General features: G+C 35.6%; 1 protein-coding gene and 1 long non-coding RNA gene across 2 annotated transcripts; both read left to right on the top strand.

Annotated features, from left to right (window-relative positions):
* Positions 1 to 218: 218 nt before the first annotated feature.
* Positions 219 to 23,737, top strand: LOC135428644 (ubiquitin-conjugating enzyme E2 G1). The gene is made up of 3 exons (XM_064682721.1): positions 219 to 393; positions 11,815 to 11,917; positions 23,297 to 23,737. The coding sequence occupies exons 1-3, from the start codon at positions 348 to 350 to the stop codon at positions 23,652 to 23,654; spliced, it is 507 nt and encodes a 168-aa protein (XP_064538791.1). The 5' UTR covers positions 219 to 347; the 3' UTR covers positions 23,655 to 23,737.
* Positions 11,962 to 13,228, top strand: LOC135428646 (uncharacterized). Its single transcript, XR_010436287.1, has 3 exons — positions 11,962 to 12,565; positions 12,629 to 12,737; positions 12,797 to 13,228. It is a non-coding gene; the product is annotated as an uncharacterized LOC135428646 (long non-coding RNA).
* Positions 23,738 to 24,451: the final 714 nt, after the last annotated feature.

The raw sequence follows: 24,451 nt of genomic DNA, 5'->3' as shown, positions 1-24,451 counted from the left end.
TACTGCTATGTCATACATAAGGCAGTGATTTTTGCCAAAATATTGTTGCATGTACATCTTAAACAGGTAGTAATTTACAGAATGAAGTGCGTGGAAACTTATGCATAATTGAAAACATATTTCATTTCCACCGTTTCCTGAACTAGTTCATATAACATCTTTTGGTTCTAAATACATTTAATTTTGCCCTAGTTAAATACTTTGCTTGGTTTGTGAAGAATGAGTAAAAGTGTATTATCAGCGTTCGTATCAAATAAATAAAATATTCTTAAAATTTAGCCGCGGTTAGTAAATTGTGTAACCTAAGTGTGAATTATATTAATAAAATAATTCAGACAACGTAAAAAATGTCTGAACTTCAATCATCATTGCTATTGAAGAAACAATTGGCAGGTACGTTTAACATGCCTAACTATACATGTATATACGAATTTATGTGTATACATATGGAAGAACATCAGTGATATTAGCGCCATTTGCAAGTATTTATACATATGTATGTGCATGTTTAAACACATGTATGGGAGAAAATTTGTATAAATACATGTCTACTTAAATACATTGTACAAATCTATTATATATATGTATATAAATATATATATAGTTCAGGTCTTGTCTTGGCTGTAGCATCCATTTTTTTATGTACTTAGTATTTTTGTTATTGTTGGTGGTGAAAATTATTACCTGAACCACCAGTGCTAATACACGAGCACATGTAAATATGAATGGATTCATCAGTAGCTCCGATGTATTTATTAGGTTGGTTGATGAACAATGAAATTTTACGTTTTGTGTCTAATATTAATGTATTCCAGTATATATACGTATGTACTTAGTTTCCTATACATATATACATATATATATATATATAGTTTGGGCATATATTTACATTTTTGAAGGGTTTTAATTGGTGACGATTTGTATACATACATACGTACACATGAATAAGCCAACACGTATTTATCTCGTTTTTGGCAGTGTGTTTTAATATAATTATACCCTGAACCTATTAAAAATGGGTAAAAAGGGTATAATGTTTTTGTGTAAATGTATTTAACAGGCAGAAGGAAGCATCTGCGACTCTATAAAGTGTATATATTCTTGATCAGAATCAACAGCCGAGTCGATTTCGCCATGTCCGTCTATCTGTCCGTATGTATGAACGCAAGGATCTCAGAACCTATAAGAACTAGAGACTTGAAATTTTAGCTGTAGGTCCTCCTAGTCCATGCGTAGATCGAGTTTGTTTCCGATATTCAATAATAGTATATAGAATAGTATATATATATATCAAGCGTCTTTAATTTTATATCTATCGCCACCTCCCCGCTACCACCACAAAGCTATAAATCATGTTAGTAAGCCAACTTGTATTACCTACCTAATTAAGCCACAATTTAAATGCAATTGTCATTTTGAGAATACACGAATATTTTATAGTACAATAAGATCTACTACTGAAAATTTCATCAAGATCGGTTAAGAAACACGAAAGAAAATGTGTTTTGGCCTGCCAACACGTGCAACAGCATGCGCAAATTCCAAGAATTTCTGTATACATGTACACACATACATTCATGCGCCTCTGCTTTGAATTCTATCAACATCATTGCAATTGCGATTGTATTGTTTTGTGTGCTGCTATTTTAAATTCATTTTTTTCTCATTAAGACTTAATTATTGGTGTGGCTGGTGAGTAGAGGCGGCTTCAAGTGGTGCGGTTAGTGGCGAGTTCGAGCCCTGCCAAGAGAACGTTTTTTTTTAAATTTATCTTTATTACTACTAAGCTGCATTTGCTGTTGGAATAAGAGGGTTCAGGGTATTTCCTAGTCGGGAGATCCCGAATAGAACCTTTTACTTGTTTTTACATGCATATGTAATAGGCAAAAGGGATATCTTTGATCACATAAGAAATACATATGCTTCGACCAAATAAAATTAGAAGCATATTGTTATATGTAATATATGATATATATATGATACTTACGGTTTCGTCTACCGTCACAACAACAAGCTGACAAGATATAGCCATGTACGGCTGTGTGTATGCGTCGACCTGAGACATTAGTGCTTTTCTGCTGCCACTGCAGTTGGCGTTTGCATCCACAATCGATAAATCCAAACACGTTTTTTAAATATAACTGGTTTTGGCGACCATTCCATTTTTATACCATAAACCCATTAACAAAGGTTAGAAGAAGGAAGCATCTCCAAGTTCATAATGTATATATACTCTTGGTCAGTATCAATAACCGAGTCGATCTAGTAATGTCCGTCTGTCTGTCCCAGAACCTTTATTAGCTGGAGACTTGAAATTTGGAATGTAAATCCTCCTAGTGCCCGCGCAGTTTGTTTCCGATATTCGATAATTTGCTCCGTTATCGACAATCAATCAAAATCGATATCGGAATTCTGTTTTTGAGCAAATCCCGTAGTTTTTTAGAGCTTAAGTCACCAAACTTAACGTAGCTTCTAGAATAGTATATACATATATACAATTTATAACTATCGCCACCTCCCCGCTACCACCACATAGCTATAAATCAAGATAATAAACCAACTTGTATTGCCCATTTTTGAGACTATACAAATATTCTATGGCACGATAAGATCTAAGTTTGAAAAAAGATCGGTAAAGAAACACAGAAGTTATTAAAGAAAACGTGTTTTGGCTGGCCACAAGTTTGGGGCAGTTACCGCAAATTGCATGAATTTTTGTATACATTTACACACACTTATTAATGCGCCTGTTTATTTAATTCTATCAACAGCATTGCAATTGCGATTGTATTGTTTTCTGTGCTGATATTTCAATCCGTTGTGTGGTCTGTTGCGAGTTCGACCCCTACCAAGGGAACTATTGTTTTTTTTTTAATTTATCTTTATTACTGCTAAAAGAAACGAGCGCGTAGCGCGAGCTGCATTTGGTATTGGTAGAAGAGGGTGCATGGTATCCCCTAGTCGGGAATACCCGACTAGAGCATCTTGTAGAAATATTTGTTTGGTTGGCTTGACGTACGGGAGTTTTTATTTAAAACGAAAAAGGAACACAATTTTGTTTGAATTTCATCGGTATATTTCGGCTGCGCATCGGCAACGGTCTTCGGGGCATTACCACCAAGAGACAAAAACAATTAACATTGAAGTATAGTATATTAATCAATTAATTAAACATTTAGAAAACATGCATCCAGGCAGTTAGCCTTTTTGTTTAATTTTTTTTTTTTTTGTTTATCAATTCTGTTATTTAAAAAAGAAATATGATGCCGGAGAATTTTGGTCTTGTAGTAATGAAGGTTACAGCTTCATTTATAAAAAAAATGTGTACTCAGCATATGCAGTTAAGACAATTACATCAAAGTGAATTGCGTACAGTTGATACGTGCGGTACGAGGAAAATGCCTCACATCTTTAACACTTCTAAGGCGACGGTTTACCAAATATCAAACCCTCCATGCCCATACCTCCCAAAAAGTAACCAAATTTATTAGCTCAACATAAAAAAAAACATTCAATTGTTTACATGTGTATAAATATAATTTGTAGTATAAAATATATGTATAGTATATACAGTAGCCATGGCAAGTTTTATGCTTAAAATTCTTAATATACATAACTTTTTTATCCGGTATCAGACCGTCAATAGTTTTAATCTGCCCGTTCTATCTTGAACCAATGTTGTCCGCCCATGGGAGTCTTTTCACAACAGAAGCAGAAAAAAAACTTTCGTTCAATAAAGCTTTGACCCGTACTTTCCATCCAAGAACGGTGATTTTGCGAACCAATATAAATTAAATTTTTACAAAGATCATTGAAAATAAGTTTAAAGTATAGTTTAGTTTCCATAGTTTCGGGTGATAATTCCAAAAAAGCTGAAACACGTATTAATTTAATTTTTATGTAGTGCTGTGAAAATAAGTTTGAAGCATATCGCACACAACTTAAAAATTCCCCCTATAATATTTTACCCGCATTTATCATCCAAGAGGGGGATTTTGCAAAAATTGTTAAACACGTTTGTAATTAATTTTCACCTAGATCCTCGAAAATGATCTTAAAGCCAATCGGAGGGTAAACAAAAACCCTCTGTTTTCAGCCACAGGTGCACATGGAATTTTCGAATATGCTGAAATGCCGATCGGACGAAACTAAGTCTTTGAATCGTATTTTCCACCGAGGAAATGCGTTTAAGGCAATTGGATGGTAAACCAAACAATTTCCCACAAAAGTTTTTTCCACACTTACGGTTGGAATTTCCCAAAACCGTGTATTAGTGTGCACCTCAATTACATAAGATAACTTAAGTAGAAATTTCTGCTTCCTAGTTCTTATGGTTTGGGCTGCGAGTTGATCACTAATCAGTCAGTCAGGGCAAACAATTTTACACATAGGGATTTTTGTTGCTACTTGAGCACATTGCAGAAATCAATAAGCTTAAATCTACGTTCATTTTAAACTAAATGGATGCAAACGCCCTTGGTAGGTGCGTACTATAAAATTGTGTTACTCTGTTTTCGTATGTTATATTTGTAGTACTCATTAATTTCTATTAATAATTAAGGTTTCCCGACATATAATGTTTTATATAATATACACTGCCACCTCCTTTAAAATCGGCTTAAAGCCTTGTAATTTGTGTACGGTTCTATAGGGTATTAAACCCTTTTCTCTGTTTTTATTTTATATTGACTGTGTAAACTTTAAAATAATTCAATGCACTTTATTAAATAAGACCTTTAAGAGTTATAACTTACATAGGTTGACAAGTGAGTATAATTGAAAAATTAATGTTTACTGAACAATCCACTGAACGGTGACCAACTGACAGCCTAAATTGTAAAAGCTGGCAAACAAAGTTTTTACTGAAAAAGTCAAATATAATGTAGCCATAAAAGCGTGTACAGACGTGACATCATAAGCCTTTGTGACTAAAGCTTCCACAAGCGAGAGTTCGCGGGCTCAAATGCAACAGCAATTATCAATATTTATATTTGGTTATTTAATTTTTTATTATTCACAAAGACAAATTCAGTTATCTCTATATATAAAACTGTTTGTCCTGACTGACTGACTGACTGACTGATTGGTGATCAACGCACAGCCCAAACCGTAAGAGCTAGGAAGCTGAAATTTTCACTGTAGCTACCTTATGTGATGTAGGTGCACGTTAAGACGGGGTTTCGGGAAATTCCACCCGAAAGTGTGGAAAAATCGCGAAAAACGTTTGTATGTAACTTTTTTGTTTACCATCCGATCGGCCTCAAACTTAATTTCAAAGATCTTTGTTCAAATTCATTTGAGGGGTGTTTCACACTTTTCGAAAAATCCGTTCCTCCTTGGTGGAAATGGAGGTCAAAGATTTGGTGGGTGACGTTTCGCGCTTAAATTCATTTCGAGAGATCTATAAGAAAAATCATTTGATACGTGTTTCACACTTTTCGCAGAATTCAAACTTCTTCGGGGGGAATGCGATTTAAAGATTTTTTGGGCGATGTTTTAAGTTGTGTCCGATTTGCTTCAAACTTATTTTCAAAGCCCTACATAAGAATGTAATGAGTACGTGTTTCAGCGATTAGGGAAATTCCACTCACAACAGTAGTAAATTGGCGGAAAACGTTATTTGTTTACCGTCCGATCAGTTTCAAAATCATTTCAAATTTGTTTGAGAACATTGATTTTATAACATACGTGACACGGGCAAGGCCGGGTTATACCCGCTAGTAAAGATATAAACGAGAAAGAAGTGCTATCTTCGGCACGCCGAAGATTTAATACCCTTGCCCAACCTTTTCAAAATGCTCATAGTGCTTTGCCCGTATCTAAGAAGCACAGGGAAAATAGTTAATGCCGAGTATGGTTAAGATATCTTGAAAAACAAAACAGGTTTCCATACAACAACTTAATTTTCGACCGATCGTTCCTATGGCAGCTATATGATATAGTAGCCCGATGTGAATAAGATTTTGCATAAGTGGAGGGAGCATAGTAAAACTAATAAATGCCGAGATTGGTCAAGATATCTTGAAAAACAAAATAAAATTCCATACAACAGCATAATTTTCGACCGATCGTACCTATGGCAACTATATGATATAGTTGTCCGATCTTAATAGGATTTTGCATATATATGGGGAGCGTAGTAAAACTAATAAATACCGAGTTTGGTCAAGATATCTTGAAACACATAACAATGTTCCATACAAAAACTTAATTTTCGACCTATGGCAGCTATATGATATAGTTGTCCGATCTTAATAGGATTTTGCATATATATGGGGAGCTTAGTAAAACTAATAAATAACGAGTTTGGTCAAGATATCTTGAAAATCATAAAAATTTTCCATACAACAGCATAATTTTCGACCGATCGTTCCTATGGCAGCTATATGATATAGTTGTCCGATCTTAATAGGATTTTGCATAAATATGGGGAGCGTAGTAAAACTAATAAACACCGAGTTTAGTCAAGATAACTTTATAAACAAAAATGTTTTTCATACAAGAACCTACTTTTCGACCGATTGTTCCTATGGCAGCTATATGATATAGTGGTCCGATTCAGCTGGTTTTGACATATGAACTGCGTGCAACAGAAAGAGGGAATTCTGCAAAGTTTCATAAAGATAGCTTTAAAACTGAGAGACTAGTTCGCATAGAAACAGACAGACGGACAGACGGATATGGCTATATCAACTCGGCTGTTGATACTGATCAAGAATATATATACTTTATGGGGTCGGAGATGTCTCCTTCTATGCCTTACACATTTCACGACAAAATTATAATACCCTCTGCAAGGGTATAAAAACATAGTTTCTAATTGGGCTGCAACTATGACAATTGACCGGGCGAATACATAGGTCTTGTATTGTCCAGAAATTGGAATAAATTTTGTCTAACAGTTTCAGTATCAGCTGCATAACCGTATCGATATGATTCGGGAAACACCTGTAATTTTTCCAAATATATTAAAATGTGGCCGTTTTTGGTCTTTATTATTACTTTTTTAAACTCAAATATATTAGCGATGCACGGCAGAGCGCTCGACGAAGCGCACTCGGACGAAGTTATTAAATTTTTAGCCCCCCCCCCCTTAAAGTCGTCTATGAACAAAGCTCATTAAATTTAAAGGGATGTTTGAGGGTGTCTCGTTTGAAAGAGAAGTGACTTTGGATTGATAGTTTCTTGATTGGTTTATGTCAAATAAGAGACCACACTTTCGATAACTTTTAAGTTCGGTGTTTTTTTTTGTTTTTGGATATCATTAATTTTTTGTAATGATTCGCAAGTCGTCGAGAAACAAAAGCATTATTATTGAGGGTCATCAAATATTGTCCTTGGTTTATCGAGCCGGTAATTGGAACCATTTCACCCAACTCATTGTACGCATTGCATCCTCAAAAAATGGTGGAGCCTTCAGCATTTCTTCCAAGGAATGATCGATCGATAATTGATTTCTTGTATGAAAGCCTGGTTTGCCTTAGATATCGTGGTCAAACCGATTCATATGATCAAAATTGTGTTAGGAACATCGGAAACAAACACTCTAGCTCTTATAGGTTCTGAGATCGATGCGTTCATATATACGGATGGACAGAAAGACAGACGGACATTGCTCGATCGACTGGACTATTGATGCTAATCAAGAATATTTATTCTTTATGGGGTCAGATATGCTGCTTTCTGCCTGTTACATTTATTTGCACAAAATCATTATAATCTTATTAACCAACACCATTACGAAACAGTAGAAGTATCATATCTATGTACTAGCGGGTATAACCCGGCCTTGCCCGTGGCACGTATGTTATAAAATCAATGTTCTCAAAAAAATTTGAAATGATTTTGAAACTGAGCGGACGGTAAACAAATAACTTTCATACAAACGTTTTCCACCAATTTACCACTGTTGCAAGTGGAATTTCCCAAATCGCTGAAAGACCAAGGAGGAACGTATTTTTCGAAAAGTGTGAAACACCCCTTAAATGAATTTGAACAAAGATCTTTGAAAATAAGTTTGGGGCCGATCGGATGGTAAACAAAAAACTTTCATACAACCGTTTTCCGCCAATTTACCACTATTGCGGGTGGAATTTCCCAAATCGCTGAAATACGTATCTATTAAGTTCTTTTTGAGAGCTTTGAAAATAAGTTTGAAGCAAATCGGATGGTAAACAAAAAAGTTACATACAAACGTTTTTCGCGATTTTGCCACACTTGCGGGTGGAATTTCCCGAAACCCCGTCTTAGCGTGCACCTACGTCACATAAGGTAGCTACAGTGAAAATTTCAGCTTCCTAGCTCTTACGGTTTGGGCTGTGCGTTGATCACCAATCAGTCAGTCAGTCAGTCAGGACAAACAGTTTTATATATAGAGATATATGTTGCTTTCAATCGGGTCTGATCACTATTAGGTCTATTATGTCAAGGAACGCGTCGAAAATTTGCAAATTTATAGTACAAATTGTGTGTTGCAACTCTTAGCATTGCAACTCTGTTCAATCAACTGTTTTAATACATTGAATCCATTAAACTGGAAAGGAAGCATCTCTGACCCCATAAAGTGTATCTATTTTTGATTAGGATTGCAAGATGAGTCGAGCCTTGTGAGATGAACGAATCGATCTCAAAACCTATAAAAATAGTTAGAGGCTTGCAATTGAATTCTCTTATACCATCCATTAACATAGTTTTTCTTTTACGAAAATATCGATACAAATCTATTTTCACACTTGGGATTTTTTTGGCTTAACTGTAAAGTTATAAGATATAGTATGAAGGTGCGCGTATAATATATAATATATGATAAAGGGGGTGGGTGGGGGTTGGCGGTTGAGTTAAAGCGGATGTTCAAAGTTATTTGCTTCGACCTTTCCTTCTATCTAATCTATATCGCTGTTTGGACAGGGCCTTTTTCTCTTTAACGACACTCAGTAGTCGGTTGTACACGATCCTCTCCAGGACCTTTTCCGCCGTGCCCAGTAGGCAGATTGGCTTGTATCCCGAGGGTTCCTGGATTGGCCACCTGTAGGAAGGTGCTCCTTTTCTTTTTGGCTTCCTTCTGGGCATGGATAAGTCGCTCGCATCCGAGCTGACTTCGTGATCCATGTCCATTGAGCATGGGAATCCGTATAGGTTTCCTCGTCTAGGCAGTTTTCCTTCCATTTGGGGCCTGTTGTTTTGGGCTGCTGTTTCTTCGTACACTCTTCGGCACTTCGTAATGTATTGCTTAAAAAAAAAGAGCAAGTCTTTGCTGAGCACTGTGGCAGCATTTGAATTTGTGACCTCATTCGACTTTCTTTTTGTTGATGTGGGCTGTTATAAGTCGGTTTGGATGGTCTTATTATACTACTCGCTAGAAGTTGTTTAACTTTTGCGTTGACACATTCAGATACATCTTGGAGTATACCGGTTGGCCATATGTCTGGATAGTAGTAATATTATTTATATTATAGACTGAAGACTAATTACGTCCTCAATTGCCTCAACCATCAAATTCTAATTGTATTAATGTAGTTTGAATGAAATTCACATATCACGATTAGTGAATTGATCGGATCTAAAGCTTGATTGTTTAATTTTGCGTTTACTCGCTTCAATCATTCTGGGCCAATTATGCCGTCAAATTCTTAATGGGCTTTCGAAAGTAAAAAAGTTTCTACGTGTAATAAGAGAATCGAGTATCGGTCCATTTGGAATGGGTTGTCAACATGCACAAAGTCTTCCAGTACCAAAAGTAGTTCAACATAATTTTTGGAGGCGCTTGTATCTATCATAAGCCAAGGCAAACGAGTACTTTACTGATGCTGTTGGTGGCTGGCGCGGTGTGTGGCTTTAGTAGTAGTTTTTTTTATTTATTAGTTGCTTGCTTGTTTTTAAGTTGCTTAGGTTTTTCAAGGCCTTCTTTTTTATTATAGCGCTGGCATGCCGGTGTCAGGTTCCGTAGGCAAATCGGTTGCAATAGTTTCCCGTTTAATAGCCATATTTCAGCTATAGAAAATTTTACTTTAGCCTCGTCTCAAGCTACATTTTACATTGATGTCTAAAAATAAGTTTGATATAGGTATCAAATGAGTTGTTACAAAAATATTTGATTTTGAAGCCGATTTGATGGGAAATAAAAAACAACTGTTTTGTGCCGATTTTCCACACTCATTAAATTTGAATTTTATCGGACAAAATTAAAACTGCGAATTATATGAAACACGTCTAAAATCAATTTTCCTTGGATATGAGTTTGAATCCAAAACATCTGTATTCAAGGCCTGCATCCCTATTTCCACTAAAGTGTGGTTTTTAGAAATAATGTGCAATACTTGAACGAATTTGAATAAAAAGTTTTGAAAATAAGTTTGATATTAACAATACCGTGTCTTAGAACAGTTCTTCGCGATTTTTCCATACCTGCGGGTTGATTTTCCCAAACCCCCGTCTTAACACGTACCTTCATCCCGTGCATTCAAAATATCAGCTTCCACTTACAATTTGGCCGTTCGAGAGACTTTAACAGAGATACATATAGTGATTACTGAAGGATATAAACAACTTTTAAATTACTCCCGACAAGAGGATACCCTGAACCCTCTTCTTCCAACACCAAGTGCAGCTCGCGTTACGTGCTTGTTTGCTTTAGTAATGGAGATAAATTAAAAAAAAACGTTTTCTTGGCAGGGTTAAAACTCGCAACTAACCGCACTACCTGCCGCCGCATCTACTCAACAGCTATACCAGCCTAAAAAAAAAAAAAATTCCATCGGTAGGTCTCGAACTCGAAGCAGACCGCACTACCGCCGACGCCTCTACCCAACAGCCACACCAATAATTGAGTCTTAATGAGAAAAAAAAAAATGAAAATAGCAGCATTGAAAACAATGCAATCGCAATTGCGATGCTGTTGATAGAATTCAAAGAAGACGCGCATGAATGTGTGTATGCAGAAATTCTTGCAATTTGCGCTAGCTGCCGCAAACACGTGGGAAGCCGAAACACATTTTTTTTTGTGTTTCTTACCCGATCTTGATGTAATTTTCATCAGTAGATCTTATTGTATTTAAAAATATTAGTGTATTCTCATAATTGAATTTTAATTGTGGCTTATATTGGTGGGCAGCATATGTAAATTGGTTTATTTACTTGATTTAGTATCTTTTGGTGCGAGCGGGGAGGTGGTGATGGGTATAAAATGAAAGATTCTGATATATGTATACTATTCTAGAAGCAACATATCAAGTTTGGTGACTCTAGCTCTTATTATTTACCAAAATTGCTCAAAAAACAGGATTTCGATATCGATTCCTATCGATTACTTGAAATCGGGGCGAGTTTTCGAATATCGGAAACAAACTCGATCTGCGCGGGCACTAGGAGGACCTACAGCTAAAATTTTCTAGCTCATAGGTTCTAAGATTCCTGCGTTCATACATACGGACGGACAGACAGACGGACATGGCTAGATCGACTCGGCTATTGATGCTGTTCAAGAATATATATACTTTCTTAGGTCGGAGATGCTTCCTTTTGCTTGTTACATGCATTTGCACCAATACATTATACCCCTTTTACCCATTTGCCCATTCAGGGCATAAAAATGAAGTTATTTTTTTTTGCTTTGTCTGTATGTTTTTTTAAACTTATATACCGAATTATCTTATATATCAATCTTAAATTATTTATCATTATCCAAAGTATATTTCCTTAACAAAAAGCAAAAAAAAATAACTTCATTTTTATGCCCTGAATGGGAGAGAGACTTTATTTAATTATTAAATGAGACTTTATTTAATATACAAAATTCTTACCATTTCTTTATTTCAGAACTAAATAAAAACCCTGTAGAAGGTTTCTCAGCTGGATTAATTGATGAAAATGATATATTCCGTTGGGAAGTCCTCATAATTGGACCACCAGACACACTTTAGTAGGTTTATTACAGTCAACATATTTATATTACATACATTAAAATAAAAGCATTTCACTTCCAAGGAGAGCATTGATTTTTTGTTTGCAATCACCTTTAGTGGCCTTAGCTTCACCTTCAGCAAAAATTGTAATTAATGTTTATTTAAATTTGACTATAATTCTTAATTTGATCATAAAATATAAAAAAAAAACATCCAACTCCAGCACATCAAAATGGCATGCTGCCCTTTCAAATCAATAGATTTTTTTTCATTTGCTTACTTTTTTTCTGATTCGTTCTGTTTGGAAATTTGGATATAATTATATTTTGAAAAATATTAAAAAGGTCCAAGGCAAAATTCGAGGCCTGTCAATAATGTACTCAAACCGTTAAAGCGCTATATCATCAATCCTTTACCCAAAGCGTTAAAGCGCTACATCATTCACTACTCTGTATAAGCCATAAAGAAGTGATTACATAATATAATCATTATTTACATTAGTAATGGATTAATTTTAAAAAATCTTAAATTTCAAGCGTTCTTTATTCCAGGTAATTCTGTGAAAATATTTTCAGTTTTAACTTCGTGAGAGAAAATTGGGCAACATACTTATTGTCGTGTTTACACATTAAATAATAATTTCGTAATTTCAAAACAAAAAAAATGTATACAATCATGGACCTGAGCTTAAAACTTAAACTAATCATTATTTTTTTTTTTTGAGGAAGTCAGCCTCAGCCCTGTTTGGGTCCTACCTTTTAAATAAGAAGAAATCCAAAGAAGCCAAAGAGACGGAGGGAAACTTAAACGGTCAAGCTTGTGGAGTAAAAGATTATGGTGCACAGAATCAAACGCCTTACTTAAGTCAGTGTAAATGACATCAGTTTGCATTTTAGAAAGTAATGCATAATTTACCAAGGAAGTTAATTCAAGCAGATTGGCCGTAGTTGACAGATCCTTTACGAATCCATGTTGAACAGGGGAGACAACATGATTGCAGAAGTAAGCAAAGTTATTATTTTTTCAAATAATATCCACAATTCCGACAGTTTTGCAATGCCCCTGTAATTTTTTATATTAGACTTTCCACCTTTCTTGTGGAGAGGAATTATTATTCCATAAGATTCTCACCAAAAAGTTGTAGACAGAAGATTTAAGGAATAGATTAAAAAGCTTAAGCAATAGACGAAGAAAGGGAGAACTGCACTCCTTGAGTTGTCAACTAGGCATATTGTCAGGAACAGGAGAGTAAGATTTTAAAGAATTTATAGCAGAAAGGAGAGAGGATTGGGAAATAATTGGAGCAAGTATAGAACCAAAGGAAGAATATTATAAGGGTAAGAATTATTATTAGGACAGACAGAAGAGTAAGTCGATTGGAAAAAATTGGCAAAGGGGTTAGCAGAGTCAGAATCATTGCTAGCTTTACCCATTCCGAGAAAAAAGGAAGATGGCAACCTTGAAGATGTACGCTTTAATGTTAAAAAATTATAAAACCGTCTCGGATTTTGGGAAAATTGTCTTTTGCAACGAGTAAGATAATTCTCATAGCTCTGAGAATTCAGGAAAAATAAGTTCGACTTGACTATGGAATATTTAGCCAAGTCGATACTCGAAACAGGCTTATTAAACTTTTTAAAATATTTAGTCATAATTTTTAAGGTTTGACAGTCTGGAAGGGGTGGCTTTGAAGAAGTAATTGATTTTGGAATACAAACATCTAAGTGGGAGTTCAGGGTGTGATTAATGTAAGTCAACTGAGTTATATAAAAAGAGACTAACCGGTTGCATGAATACGTTGATTAAGACAGGAATAGTTTCCTTTGCGAAAGCAACGCGGGGCTTGTTGGTAGCTGGTGAATGAGAAATAAGAGGATTCCAATTGAGCATTGCAACCTCTAAAGTACATACATCTTCAGAAGAGGTAAAGGAGGATACTTGGAAGAATTATATGAACCCAATAGAAAACTGATTGAATTTGTTTATCATCCTACTTTAGAAATTTTAGCTGTAGGTCCTCCTAGTGCACGCGCAGATCGAGTTTGTTTCCGATATTCGATAACTTGCTCAGTTTCCAAGTAATCGATAAAAATCGATATCGAAATCCTGTTTTTTGAGCAATATCGGCAAATAATATGAGCTAGAGTCAAACTTGACATGTAACTTCTAGAATAGTATACATATATCAAGTATCTTTCATTTTATACCAATCGACACCTCCCCACCACCACCACAAAGCTACAAATCAAGTTAATTATCCAACTTGAATTGCCCATCAATTTAAGACACGATTTATATGCAATTGACTTTTTGAAACAAATATTCTATTCTACAATAAGATGTACTGTCGAAAATTTCAATAAGATCGGTTAAGAAACACAAAAGTTATGTGCGCACGTGTTAGCAGCACCTAGCACAAATTCCAAGAATTTCTGTATACATGTACACACACGCATTCATGCGCGTTTGCTTTGAATTCTATCAACAGCATTGCAATTGCGATTGTATTGTTTTCTGTGCTGCTATTTTAATTGGTTATTTTCCCATTAAAACTCAATTATTGGTGTGGCTCTTGAGTAGTGGCGGCGGCAAGTGGTGCTGTTAGTTGCGAGTTCGAACCCTGCCAAGGGAACAATTTTTTTTTTTTAATTTTTTTTTATTACTTGTAGTTGATATGAATATTGCTATTAATATTTTTTTAACACCCTGAACTCCCACTTAGATTTTGTAGAGTTTGTACTTAGAGTTTGTATTCCAAACTCACTTGCTTACTAACTTACCCATACTGTCAAACCTTAAAAATTAAGTCTTAATATTTTAAAAAGTTTAATAAGCCTGTTTCGAGTATCGACTTGGCTAAATATTCCATAGTCAAGTCGAACTTATTTTTCCTGAATTCTCAGAGCTATGAGAATTATCTTACTCGTTGCAAAAGACAATTTTCCCAAAATCCGAGACGGTTTTATAATTTTTTAACATTAAAGCGTACATCTTCAAGGTTGCCATCTTCCTTTTTTCTCGGAATGGGTAAAGCTAGCAATGATTCTGACTCTGCTAACCCCTTTGCCAATTTTTTCCAATCAACTTACTCTTCTGTCTGTCCTAATAATAATTCTTACCCTTATAATATTACATCCTTTGGTTCTATACTTGCTCCTGTTATTTCCCAATCCTCTCTCCTTTCTGCTATAAATTCTTTAAAATCCTACTCTCCTGGGCCCGACAATATGATTAGTTGTCTACTCAAGGAGTGTAGTTCTCCAATTTTTCGTCCATTGCTAAAGCTTTTTAATCTATCCCTTGAATTTTCTGTCTTTCCATCTCTTTGGAAAGAATCTTATATCACTCCTCTCCACAAGAATGGTGAAAAGTCTAATATAAAATATTACAGGGGCATTGCAAAACTGATAGCGGAAATTATTTGATAAAATAATAACTTCGAATTTGCCTATTTCTGCAAATCAGTTGTCTCCTCTGTTCTACATGGATTCGAATAGAATCGGTCAACTACGACCAATCTGCTTGAATTTACTACCTTGGTAAATTATACATTACTTTCTAAAATGCAAACTGATGTCATTTACAGTGACTTAAGTAAGGCGTTTGACTCTGTGCACCATGATCCATTACTATTTAAACTTGATCGAGTAAGTTTCGCCCCGTCTCGTTTGCATTGCATTTCCTCTTATTTAAAAGGTAGGACCCAAAGAGTAATGCTGAGGCTGACTACCTCAAAACAGGTTCACGTTACTTCTGGTTTTCCTCAAGCTAGTCATCTTGGACCTTTACTCTTTACTCTTTTTATAAATGATCTTCCCTCTGTTATATAAGATGCCCGGGAACTTATGTATGCGGACGATGTTCAACTTTTATACTAATCCCCTACATCATTCTCGTCTAGAAGATGAATTGAGCACTATGCAACTTTGGTGTTTGGCCAATCAATTGCATCTAAATTGTTAAAATTGTATCCTTATGACCTTTAATCGTACTACACCTTATCTTGTTAGTTATACAGTTGACAATACTCCATCTGCATATAGATACCATCGTTAATGAGGCAAAAGGTGTACTTGGTTTCATTAAACGTTGGTCTAAGGAGTTTAACGATCCTTTATAGCCAAACCTCTCTACATGTTTCTTGTTCGCCCTATCCTTGAACAGTGGTCTTGCATCTGGTCTCCGCATTATAACAATAGCTAGAATCGTATTGAATCAGTTCAGAAGACATTTCTGCTTTTTCCGTACGAGGTTTAAATTGGGACCCCAATCTTCGGTTGCCATCTTACTCCAGCGGGCTTCTTCTTGATCTTCCGTCTTTAACCAACCGTAGAACAATCTGCGGTGTTGTCTTCCTACATAAAATAATTGTTGGTGACATAGATTCTTCTTTTCTGTTAGGGCGTCTTCAATTCTTTGGTCCGTCTACACCTACCAGGAATTATCGTACCCTTTTCCTACCTACATGTATAACAGATTACGCTATGCACAAATCTTTAGCGTGCGATGATGTCCCAACACTATCTCATATACTAAACACTAGTATTTTAAATTCTTTCCTTATTTTATACCCTAAACCCATTGAAAATGGGTAGAAAGGGTATAATGTATTTGTGCATATGTATGTAACAGGCAGAAGGCAGCATCTCCGACCCCATAAAGTATATATATTCGTGATCAGCATCAATAGCCGAGTGGATCTAGCCATGTCCGTCCGTATGTATGAACGCAAGGATGTTACAACCTATAAGAGCTAGAGACTTCACATTTTAGCTTTAGGTTCAATTTCATCAAGATCCGTTAAGAAACACAGAAGTTATTAAAGAAAAGGTGCTTTGGCTGGTAGCAAGCGCAAATTCCACGAATTTCTGTATACATGTACACACACACATTCATGCGCGTCTTTGAATTCTATCAGCAGCATTGCAATTGCGATTGTATTGTTTTCTGAGCTGCTATTTTAATTCGTTTTTTTCTCATTAAGACTTAGTTATTGTTGTGGCTGTTGAATAGATGCGGCAGCAAGTATTGCCGTCAGTTGTAAGTTCGAACCCTGCCAAGGGAACTTATTTTTTTTAATTTTTCTTTATTACTAAAGCAATCGTGCGCGTTGCGCGAGATGCATTTGGTGTTGGAATGAGAGGGTTCAGGGTATCCCCTAGTCGGGAACTCCCGACTAGAACCTCTTACTTGTTTCCTATTGTATTTTCTGAAATAATATAGTAATTTAAGATTATTTTAAATTTGTACTTAAGAACATTATTTTCTCCAATAACTTATTAGCTGTAGGCTCTAATATCATCTATGACAAAATTAGCTATGAAAAGGGGCATAGCTGGCCGGAGGGGCAAATAAAACACCTCTATCGATCGGTGATGTTTTTAGAAATTTGGTTATTCCAATTAGGCTTTTAGCATTTAATTTTCCTAATTTAGGAAGACACTTGTTTTTATCGTCCATTAATAAATAAATAAAAATAAATATATGGAGAACATGCATGCCATGACAAAACAGTTACAAACAGCAACCATCAGCACAGAAAGCATCCGAGACCATTAGGGAACCGCCTCCAAAGTTTATTTTTGGGAAATCCCTTCCTTTCTCAAATCCCTCTAGTACACCTTGTATCCGGCAGGGCCATTTAAATTAAATTTGTTCTCAATCGAAAATAGATTTCGCAATGCGTAAGATCCGATTATTTGTTTCTAATAAAAGATTTGGGAAAACATAAACAATTAAAAAGAAGCTGCATTGTAGTTTAATACTTAATGCAAACGATTGTTTAAACGAGTCTGCACCAGCCGAAATCGAATTAGTAATTAAAAAGAAACGGTGAAGACAATATTTTTGTTTTACACTTTTTATGTTTTATTTTTTATTATCTTTCATTCCTCATTTCTACTTTTTCACTCGTCCGATTCTTAAGAATTGTACACTGCAAAAAGTGGATGCAATAATATTTGTGCACCAGTGTGTATGTGCTATCATTCATTGCAGTGGCTTTGGCTGACGAAGAAATTAATTTCTTAAGTTTTGTTGAGTTGACCATAAGCAATCGCAAATTTTGTATTCACATATGTATGTTGTGTGCTGTGTATTCACATATGTATGTTGTGTGCTGGGTATTCACATATGCATGTTGTGGGGGTTTGCAGATTATCAATATCTTTGAAGCCGATGCTATCACTGAGATTGTATGGCGAATTGACATCCCTAATTATGATGCTTATTGCACCGTGACTGGCCAATTGGAACAAATACATGCTGAATTCCGTAGCTACGAGCTTAGGAAAGATAAAACCATATCGTGTGGTTCGCTTACTTCTCAATCCCCAATCGCATTCGGTTCTCAACCTCCATATTCCCTAAGAATATGATCCCTAAATAACCAATAAATCTTTTTATAAGCATAGTGCCGGCCATAGAAAGTGCGTAACCTGTGTCTGCCTTTCAGGCAGCTGGAAACAATTCTCAAACTATGAATAGGAACATGCGTTAAATGTGTTGAACCACAAAAATCGGTGGACTACGTTATAGCTAACACCCCTTGCATTTGTTTGGGAACCAACTACAAACTTAAGCTTACTAGGTGTGCAGCTTGTCTTCAAGCGACAAAAGAAAAAGTCCCTTGAACCTCAGATCGATTATGCAAACCAGAGCACTTTCAACATTCAGGGGCGTGAGCCACTATACTCAAAATTGATAAGTTAACAACCGCGGACAGCCTAATCATATCGAATGCAAATGGCGTTCGAAAAAAAATACAAGAGCAGGAGCGTTTTGATCACAAGGTGCCGGAGATCTTTCTGGTCGCCTGCAAGCTGTTTGGATATTTCTACTATCCTAGCTACCACAATTCTAAATGTCCTTATCGTTCTCTTACACATGGCCAACAATATTAGCAATCAGCTGCAGCTGTCAGCCGATAGGCTCTTCTAAGAAAAAATTGATTAAGCAGCCATCAGAACACCTAGCTCTTGATCCTTCGCTGATCGCAAGGCCACAGGACTCGTGACTGTTGGTGGTATCCTGTGGGTACAGCACTATTTAGCAGGTGCACAGCGTTGTTAACCCCATTTTAGCAGCCCACAATGCATGAAGTGCAATTACGAAGGCAAAATTGAGACTATTGACTAAGACTACTTGCTAAATAGTTTAGAATAGAAGGCTTAATATTATGACTAGAATACCCTGTACTGCAAGTTGTAATCATCACAGAGGACCCAGAGGCATAGTTCGTTGGACATAATATATCGACAAAGGTGAATAATTAGGTGTTAGTCTAGTAGGGACAGACAAGTTTATTTGGCTAGTCAACCTAGTAACTTATGAATAAATATTACACCTATCGTAATTATACGAATTATTAAAGAATAAAGATTAATCATCAGAAATCTACTGGAGTACGATGGCCAACGAACACCAGGATCCCATTTTATTCCACGAAAGTCAAATAATAAGAATTGTTTCTGTCCATTTTTTATTCAGTCTTGATTAATTTAATATTATCAGCACCACGCACAAGAGCCAAACTCAGGAATAGGACGTAAAAGAGATATAAAGAGGGTGTTTGTTGTGTACAGATAGACAAACTTATTGACCCATCGCTTGATTAAAACTGATTAAACAAATTACCTTCGTCGATCCTAAGATAGAAGTCGAATTTAAGTTAATGATCTAGAATGACACATAAGCCATTAACTTCGATACCGGTGCGTTAAGCTGCCGTGTTTGAAAAAACATTTGGGAAAAGTTTCCATAGAAAGTTATTACCTTGCATTTAAAACAGTTAAGCTATAAAAGGATATTCTGACAACAGGACTGAAAGCTGTATTATTTTATGAAATGCACAATTTCACATCATCACATACGCAGTGAACAATCTTGACTTCTGAGGTCTGTTTTGCTAAATATTTATTGATACACTAGCGGGTATAACCCGGCCTTGCCCGTGGCACGTATGTTATAAAATCAATGTTATAAAAAAAAAAAAAAAAGACCTCCATTTCCACCAAGAAGGAATGGATTTTTCAAAAAGTGTGAAAAACCCCTTAAATGAATTTAAACATAGATCTTTAAATATGAATTTGGGGCCGATCGGATGGTAAACAAAAAACTTTCATACAACCTTTTCCCGCCAATTTACCACTGTTGCGGGTGGAATTTTCCAAACCGCTGAAATACGTACTTATTAAGTTCTTATGAAGATCTTTAAAAATAAGTTTGAAGCAAAACGGACACAACTTGAAACGCTGCCCAAAAAATCTTTAAATCGCATTACCCCCGAAGAAGTTTGAATTCTGCGAAAAGTGAGAAGCACGTCTCAAATGATTTTTCATATAAATCACTGGAAATGAATTTGAGCGCGAAACGTCCTCCACCAAATCTTTGACCTCCATTTCCACCAAGGAGGAATGGGTTTTCCGAAAAGTGTGAAACACACCTCAAATGAATTTGAACAAAGATCTTTGAAAATAAGTTTGGGGCCGATCGGATGGTAAACGAAAAAGTTACATACAAACGTTTTTCGCGATTTTTCCACACTTGCGAGTGGAATTTCCCGAAACCCCGTCTTAACGTGCACCTACATCACATAAGGTAGCTACAGTGACAATTTCAGCTTCCTAGCTCTTACGGTTTAGGCTGTGCGTTGATCACCAATCAGTCAGTCAGTCAGGACAAACAGTTTTACATATATAGAGATTAAGCCAAACGCTATATAATGGCAAACTTCACGGAGCGTGCACCCCGTTTTCAGGCCGATATTGTGTGTTACTTATGGAATATCACCCTCTAAGTCCAGTAACAACAAAACTATTAGAAGTATAATAAACATGTTGGTACCATTTTAAATTGCAAGGCGTTTAGTTATTACAGAACTTTATTATCAATATTTACTAATCGGTAATTTCGATTCACTGGTAGTTGGAATATAGACGACTTTACTTAGTATGTTAATAATAATATTTTTATACCCTTGAATAAGGTATTCCAATTTTGACATGAAATTTTGATCTTAAAATATATATATATTCTAGATCAGCATTAACAGTCGAGTTGATATAGCAATGTCCATCTATTTGTTTCTATCTAACTAGTCTCTCGATTTATAGACATCGTGTTGACTGATACCAGCACATATATCGGAACAGGCCGGATCGAACCACTATGTCATATAGATGCCATAAGAACAATCAGTCGAAAAGGAATTTCTTGTATGAAAAACTTTTTTGCTTGTCAAGATATTTACCCAAACGCGGCATTTATTAATTTCACTATACTCCCCAAAAAATATGTGCAAATTATTTTCAACATAGGAGCAATCGGTTGAAAGTTGTGTTCTTGTATAGAAACGTTTTTGTTTATCACCCACTCAAACTCGAAATTTATAAGTTTCGTTATGCTCCCTACATATGTGCAATATGTGATCGACATCGGACCACTATATCATACAGCTGCCATAGGAACAACGAACGAAAATTTAGTTTTTGTATAAAAAACATTTTTCTTTATCAATATATCTTGACCAAACTCGGCATTTATAAGTTTCGCCTTTTTGCCACATATATTTAAAATCTTATCAACATGGTACCACCATATCATATAGTAGCCATAAAAATGATCGGTCGAAAATTAAGCTCTCGTGTAGACAATTGCGACCATCTAAAACACTACAAGATCTAAGGATTTTGAATTTAAGTCTTGCCCGCCCACTAGGAGCTTGTGTAGATCACCGTTTCCAAGCAATGGATAAAAATCGCTATAAAAATTCGGTTTTTTCAAATATCTTTTGACTTAAAAAATAAAGACACCAAATTTGACAAGTAACTTCTATAATAGTATATACAAATCTAGTATCTTTAATTTTATAGTTACTTTTATGGCTAAATTCTGGGTGTGGGGAGTATAGAGCCATGGTACGTAGTTTGGTCTCTTGAAGGTAGTTCGACACCGGCAATTGGATTAGGGCATCCGCTAGCCAAGCACTCCCTACTAGAAAACTTTATCTTGTTATACCCTTGCATAGGTTATTGTAATGTTGTCGGGAAATGTGTAACGCATAGAAGGAGACATCTCCGATACATCTAGTTTTACTATGCTCCCCATATATATACAAAATCCTATCAACATCGGACACTATATCATATAGCTGCCATAGGAACGATCAGTCGAAAACTAAGTTGTTGTATGCAACATTTTTTGTTTTTCTAGATATCTTGACCAAACTCGGCATTTATTAGTTTTACAATGCTCCCTTCATTTATGCAAAATCATATTTACATCGGACTACTATGTCTATAGCTGCCATAGGAACGATCGGTCGAAAATTAATTTGTTATATGGAAAACTTTTTTGTTTTTTAAGATATCTTAACCATACTCGGCATTAACTACTTTTCCCGTGCTTCTTAGATACGGGCAAAGCACTATGAGCATTATGAAAAGGTTAGGTCTGCAAGGGTATTAAATCTTCGGAATGCCGAAGATAGCCCATCTTTCTCGTTTTTAAACTAGCTTGGTTTTAATTTAATTTTAATATTTTTCAACTTAAACATACTAAATAAGATAGTATATAACTAAAGAAAACCTTATTTTGTAATTCACACACCTATTTATCAGTGAAAGAATAATAGGTGTACCCTGGCTACCATATTCCGAGACTAATATAATTTATGGACATTTATCATGACTATAACTCAAAAACGCATTACGATTGATATATGGCATATTTCAAACTGTGTAACATGGACATGCTTAAAAGGCAACGACTATTCCGAAACCTCAATCCTGAACTAAAACAATTTACCAATAAACAGTTAATGAAAAATAATAAATATAATTGTAAGATAATGCTCTTGTGCAAACTGCTCGCAAGTTACACCGTCTATGCCTGGAAGAATAGAAAAAATCATCAAGAGTAATACATATTAAATGCTTTCGAACTCATTCAATTCAATAGGGGCCCACAACTAACTAATTTTCAAACATCGTTGTCAAACGTTGAGACATGGGGAAAATTCACCGAAAGTTTACTTTTTGGCTCCAAGCTCACACCACGGACGGAAAACTTTGAATCCAACTTCAATAGCATATGCAGCTACTTATAAATTCATTTATTCACAATACCCAAATTTATCTGCACCTGCGCCGCCACACTTTTAAATATAATATTGAATAACGTGTGTTTGTTGTTCGATATGAAATAAATATAACATTAAAATTGGACGAGATAGCGTTAATCACAAAGACTAACATTACTTGACTCAGCTTGTCGTACGGGAAATATGTGGAAAATTCGTTTCTAAATTTTATGCAAAAAGCTTGAACCGGGCATAGCCGGTAAATATTATTTGTATATACCTATTGATTAGCTTTTTTTTTGTTCTTTATCAACAGCGAAGGAGGATTCTTCAAAGCGCATTTATACTTTCCAAAGGAGTACCCTCTGCGCCCACCTCGAATGAAGTTTGTTACGGAAATTTGGCATCCAAATATTGAAAAAAATGGGGATGTGTGCATTTCGATTTTGCACGAACCAGGAGATGACAAATGGGGCTACGAAAAAGCATCAGAGCGTTGGTTGCCGGTGCACACAGTGGAAACTATTTTGATATCCGTGATATCAATGTTAGCGGATCCCAACGACGAATCCCCAGCAAATGTTGATGCTGCCAAGGAATGGAGAGAATCCTACACTGATTTCAAGCGCAAAGTGGCACGTTGTGTCCGAAAAAGCCAAGAGGAGTGTTCGTAGAAACCGGATTTGCTCTATATTTGTATATTTATATTAAAAATTTGATACATTAAAATGAATAACTGAATTAATAGATATATAAACTTAGACTTCTATTTTTTTTGCATGTCTTAAATAATTAATTACACTTGAATACATCTTAGGGAATATAGGCTTTTCATGCATTTCTTACTAGTATGGGTGTATCTTAAGACTATTTAAATCTGTATTGCTAGTAAGAAAGCGGCTGGTAATCACGTCAGTTGCTAAAATATTTCTATACCCTGTACCCATTGAAAATGGGTAAAACTAAACTTAAACTACATCTCAAAATCAATTGTCTTTTTAAGAATATACAAATATTCTATAGCACAATAAGCTCTACTGAAAATTTCATCAAGATCGGTTAAAAAACACAATTGGAACGTGTTTTGGATGGTCTCGTGTTTGCGGCAGCTAGGGAAAATTGCAAGAATTTCTATATACATGAACAAACACTCACATTCATACGCGTCTTTACCGAATTCTATCAACAGCATGGCAATTGCGGTTGTATTGTTTTTTAGGCTGCAATTTAAATCCGTTTTATTCGCATTAAGACTAAATAACTGGTGTGGCTGTTGGGTGTAGGCGGCGGCAATTAGTGAGGTCTGTAGCAAGTTCAAACCATACCAAAGAAATAATTTTTTTTTTTGGCTGGTGTGGCTTTTGATTAAAGGCGTTTGCAAATAGTGAGGTCGGTTACGAGTTTTTTATTACTGCTGAAGCAAACGAGCGCATAGCGCGAGCTGAATTTGGTGTTGGTAGAAGAGGGTTCA

This window comes from Drosophila montana, unplaced genomic scaffold, assembly GCF_035044405.1.
Source record: "Drosophila montana isolate Dmon_TW-CO22-7 unplaced genomic scaffold, ASM3504440v1 contig_2491_1, whole genome shotgun sequence".
Classification (NCBI taxonomy): domain Eukaryota; kingdom Metazoa; phylum Arthropoda; class Insecta; order Diptera; family Drosophilidae; genus Drosophila; species Drosophila montana.
This window is presented reverse-complemented; position numbering and strand designations above follow the sequence as displayed.

Bases quoted from the DNA above. Each gene is read 5' to 3' on its own strand.
- LOC135428644 (XM_064682721.1), top strand. From the start codon at position 348: ATGTCTGAACTTCAATCATCATTGCTATTGAAGAAACAATTGGCAG. The intron at 394-11,814 runs GTACGTTTAACA...TCTTTATTTCAG, and splicing joins ATTGAAGAAACAATTGGCAG to AACTAAATAAAAACCCTGTA. The intron at 11,918-23,296 runs GTAGGTTTATTA...CTTTATCAACAG, and splicing joins GGACCACCAGACACACTTTA to CGAAGGAGGATTCTTCAAAG.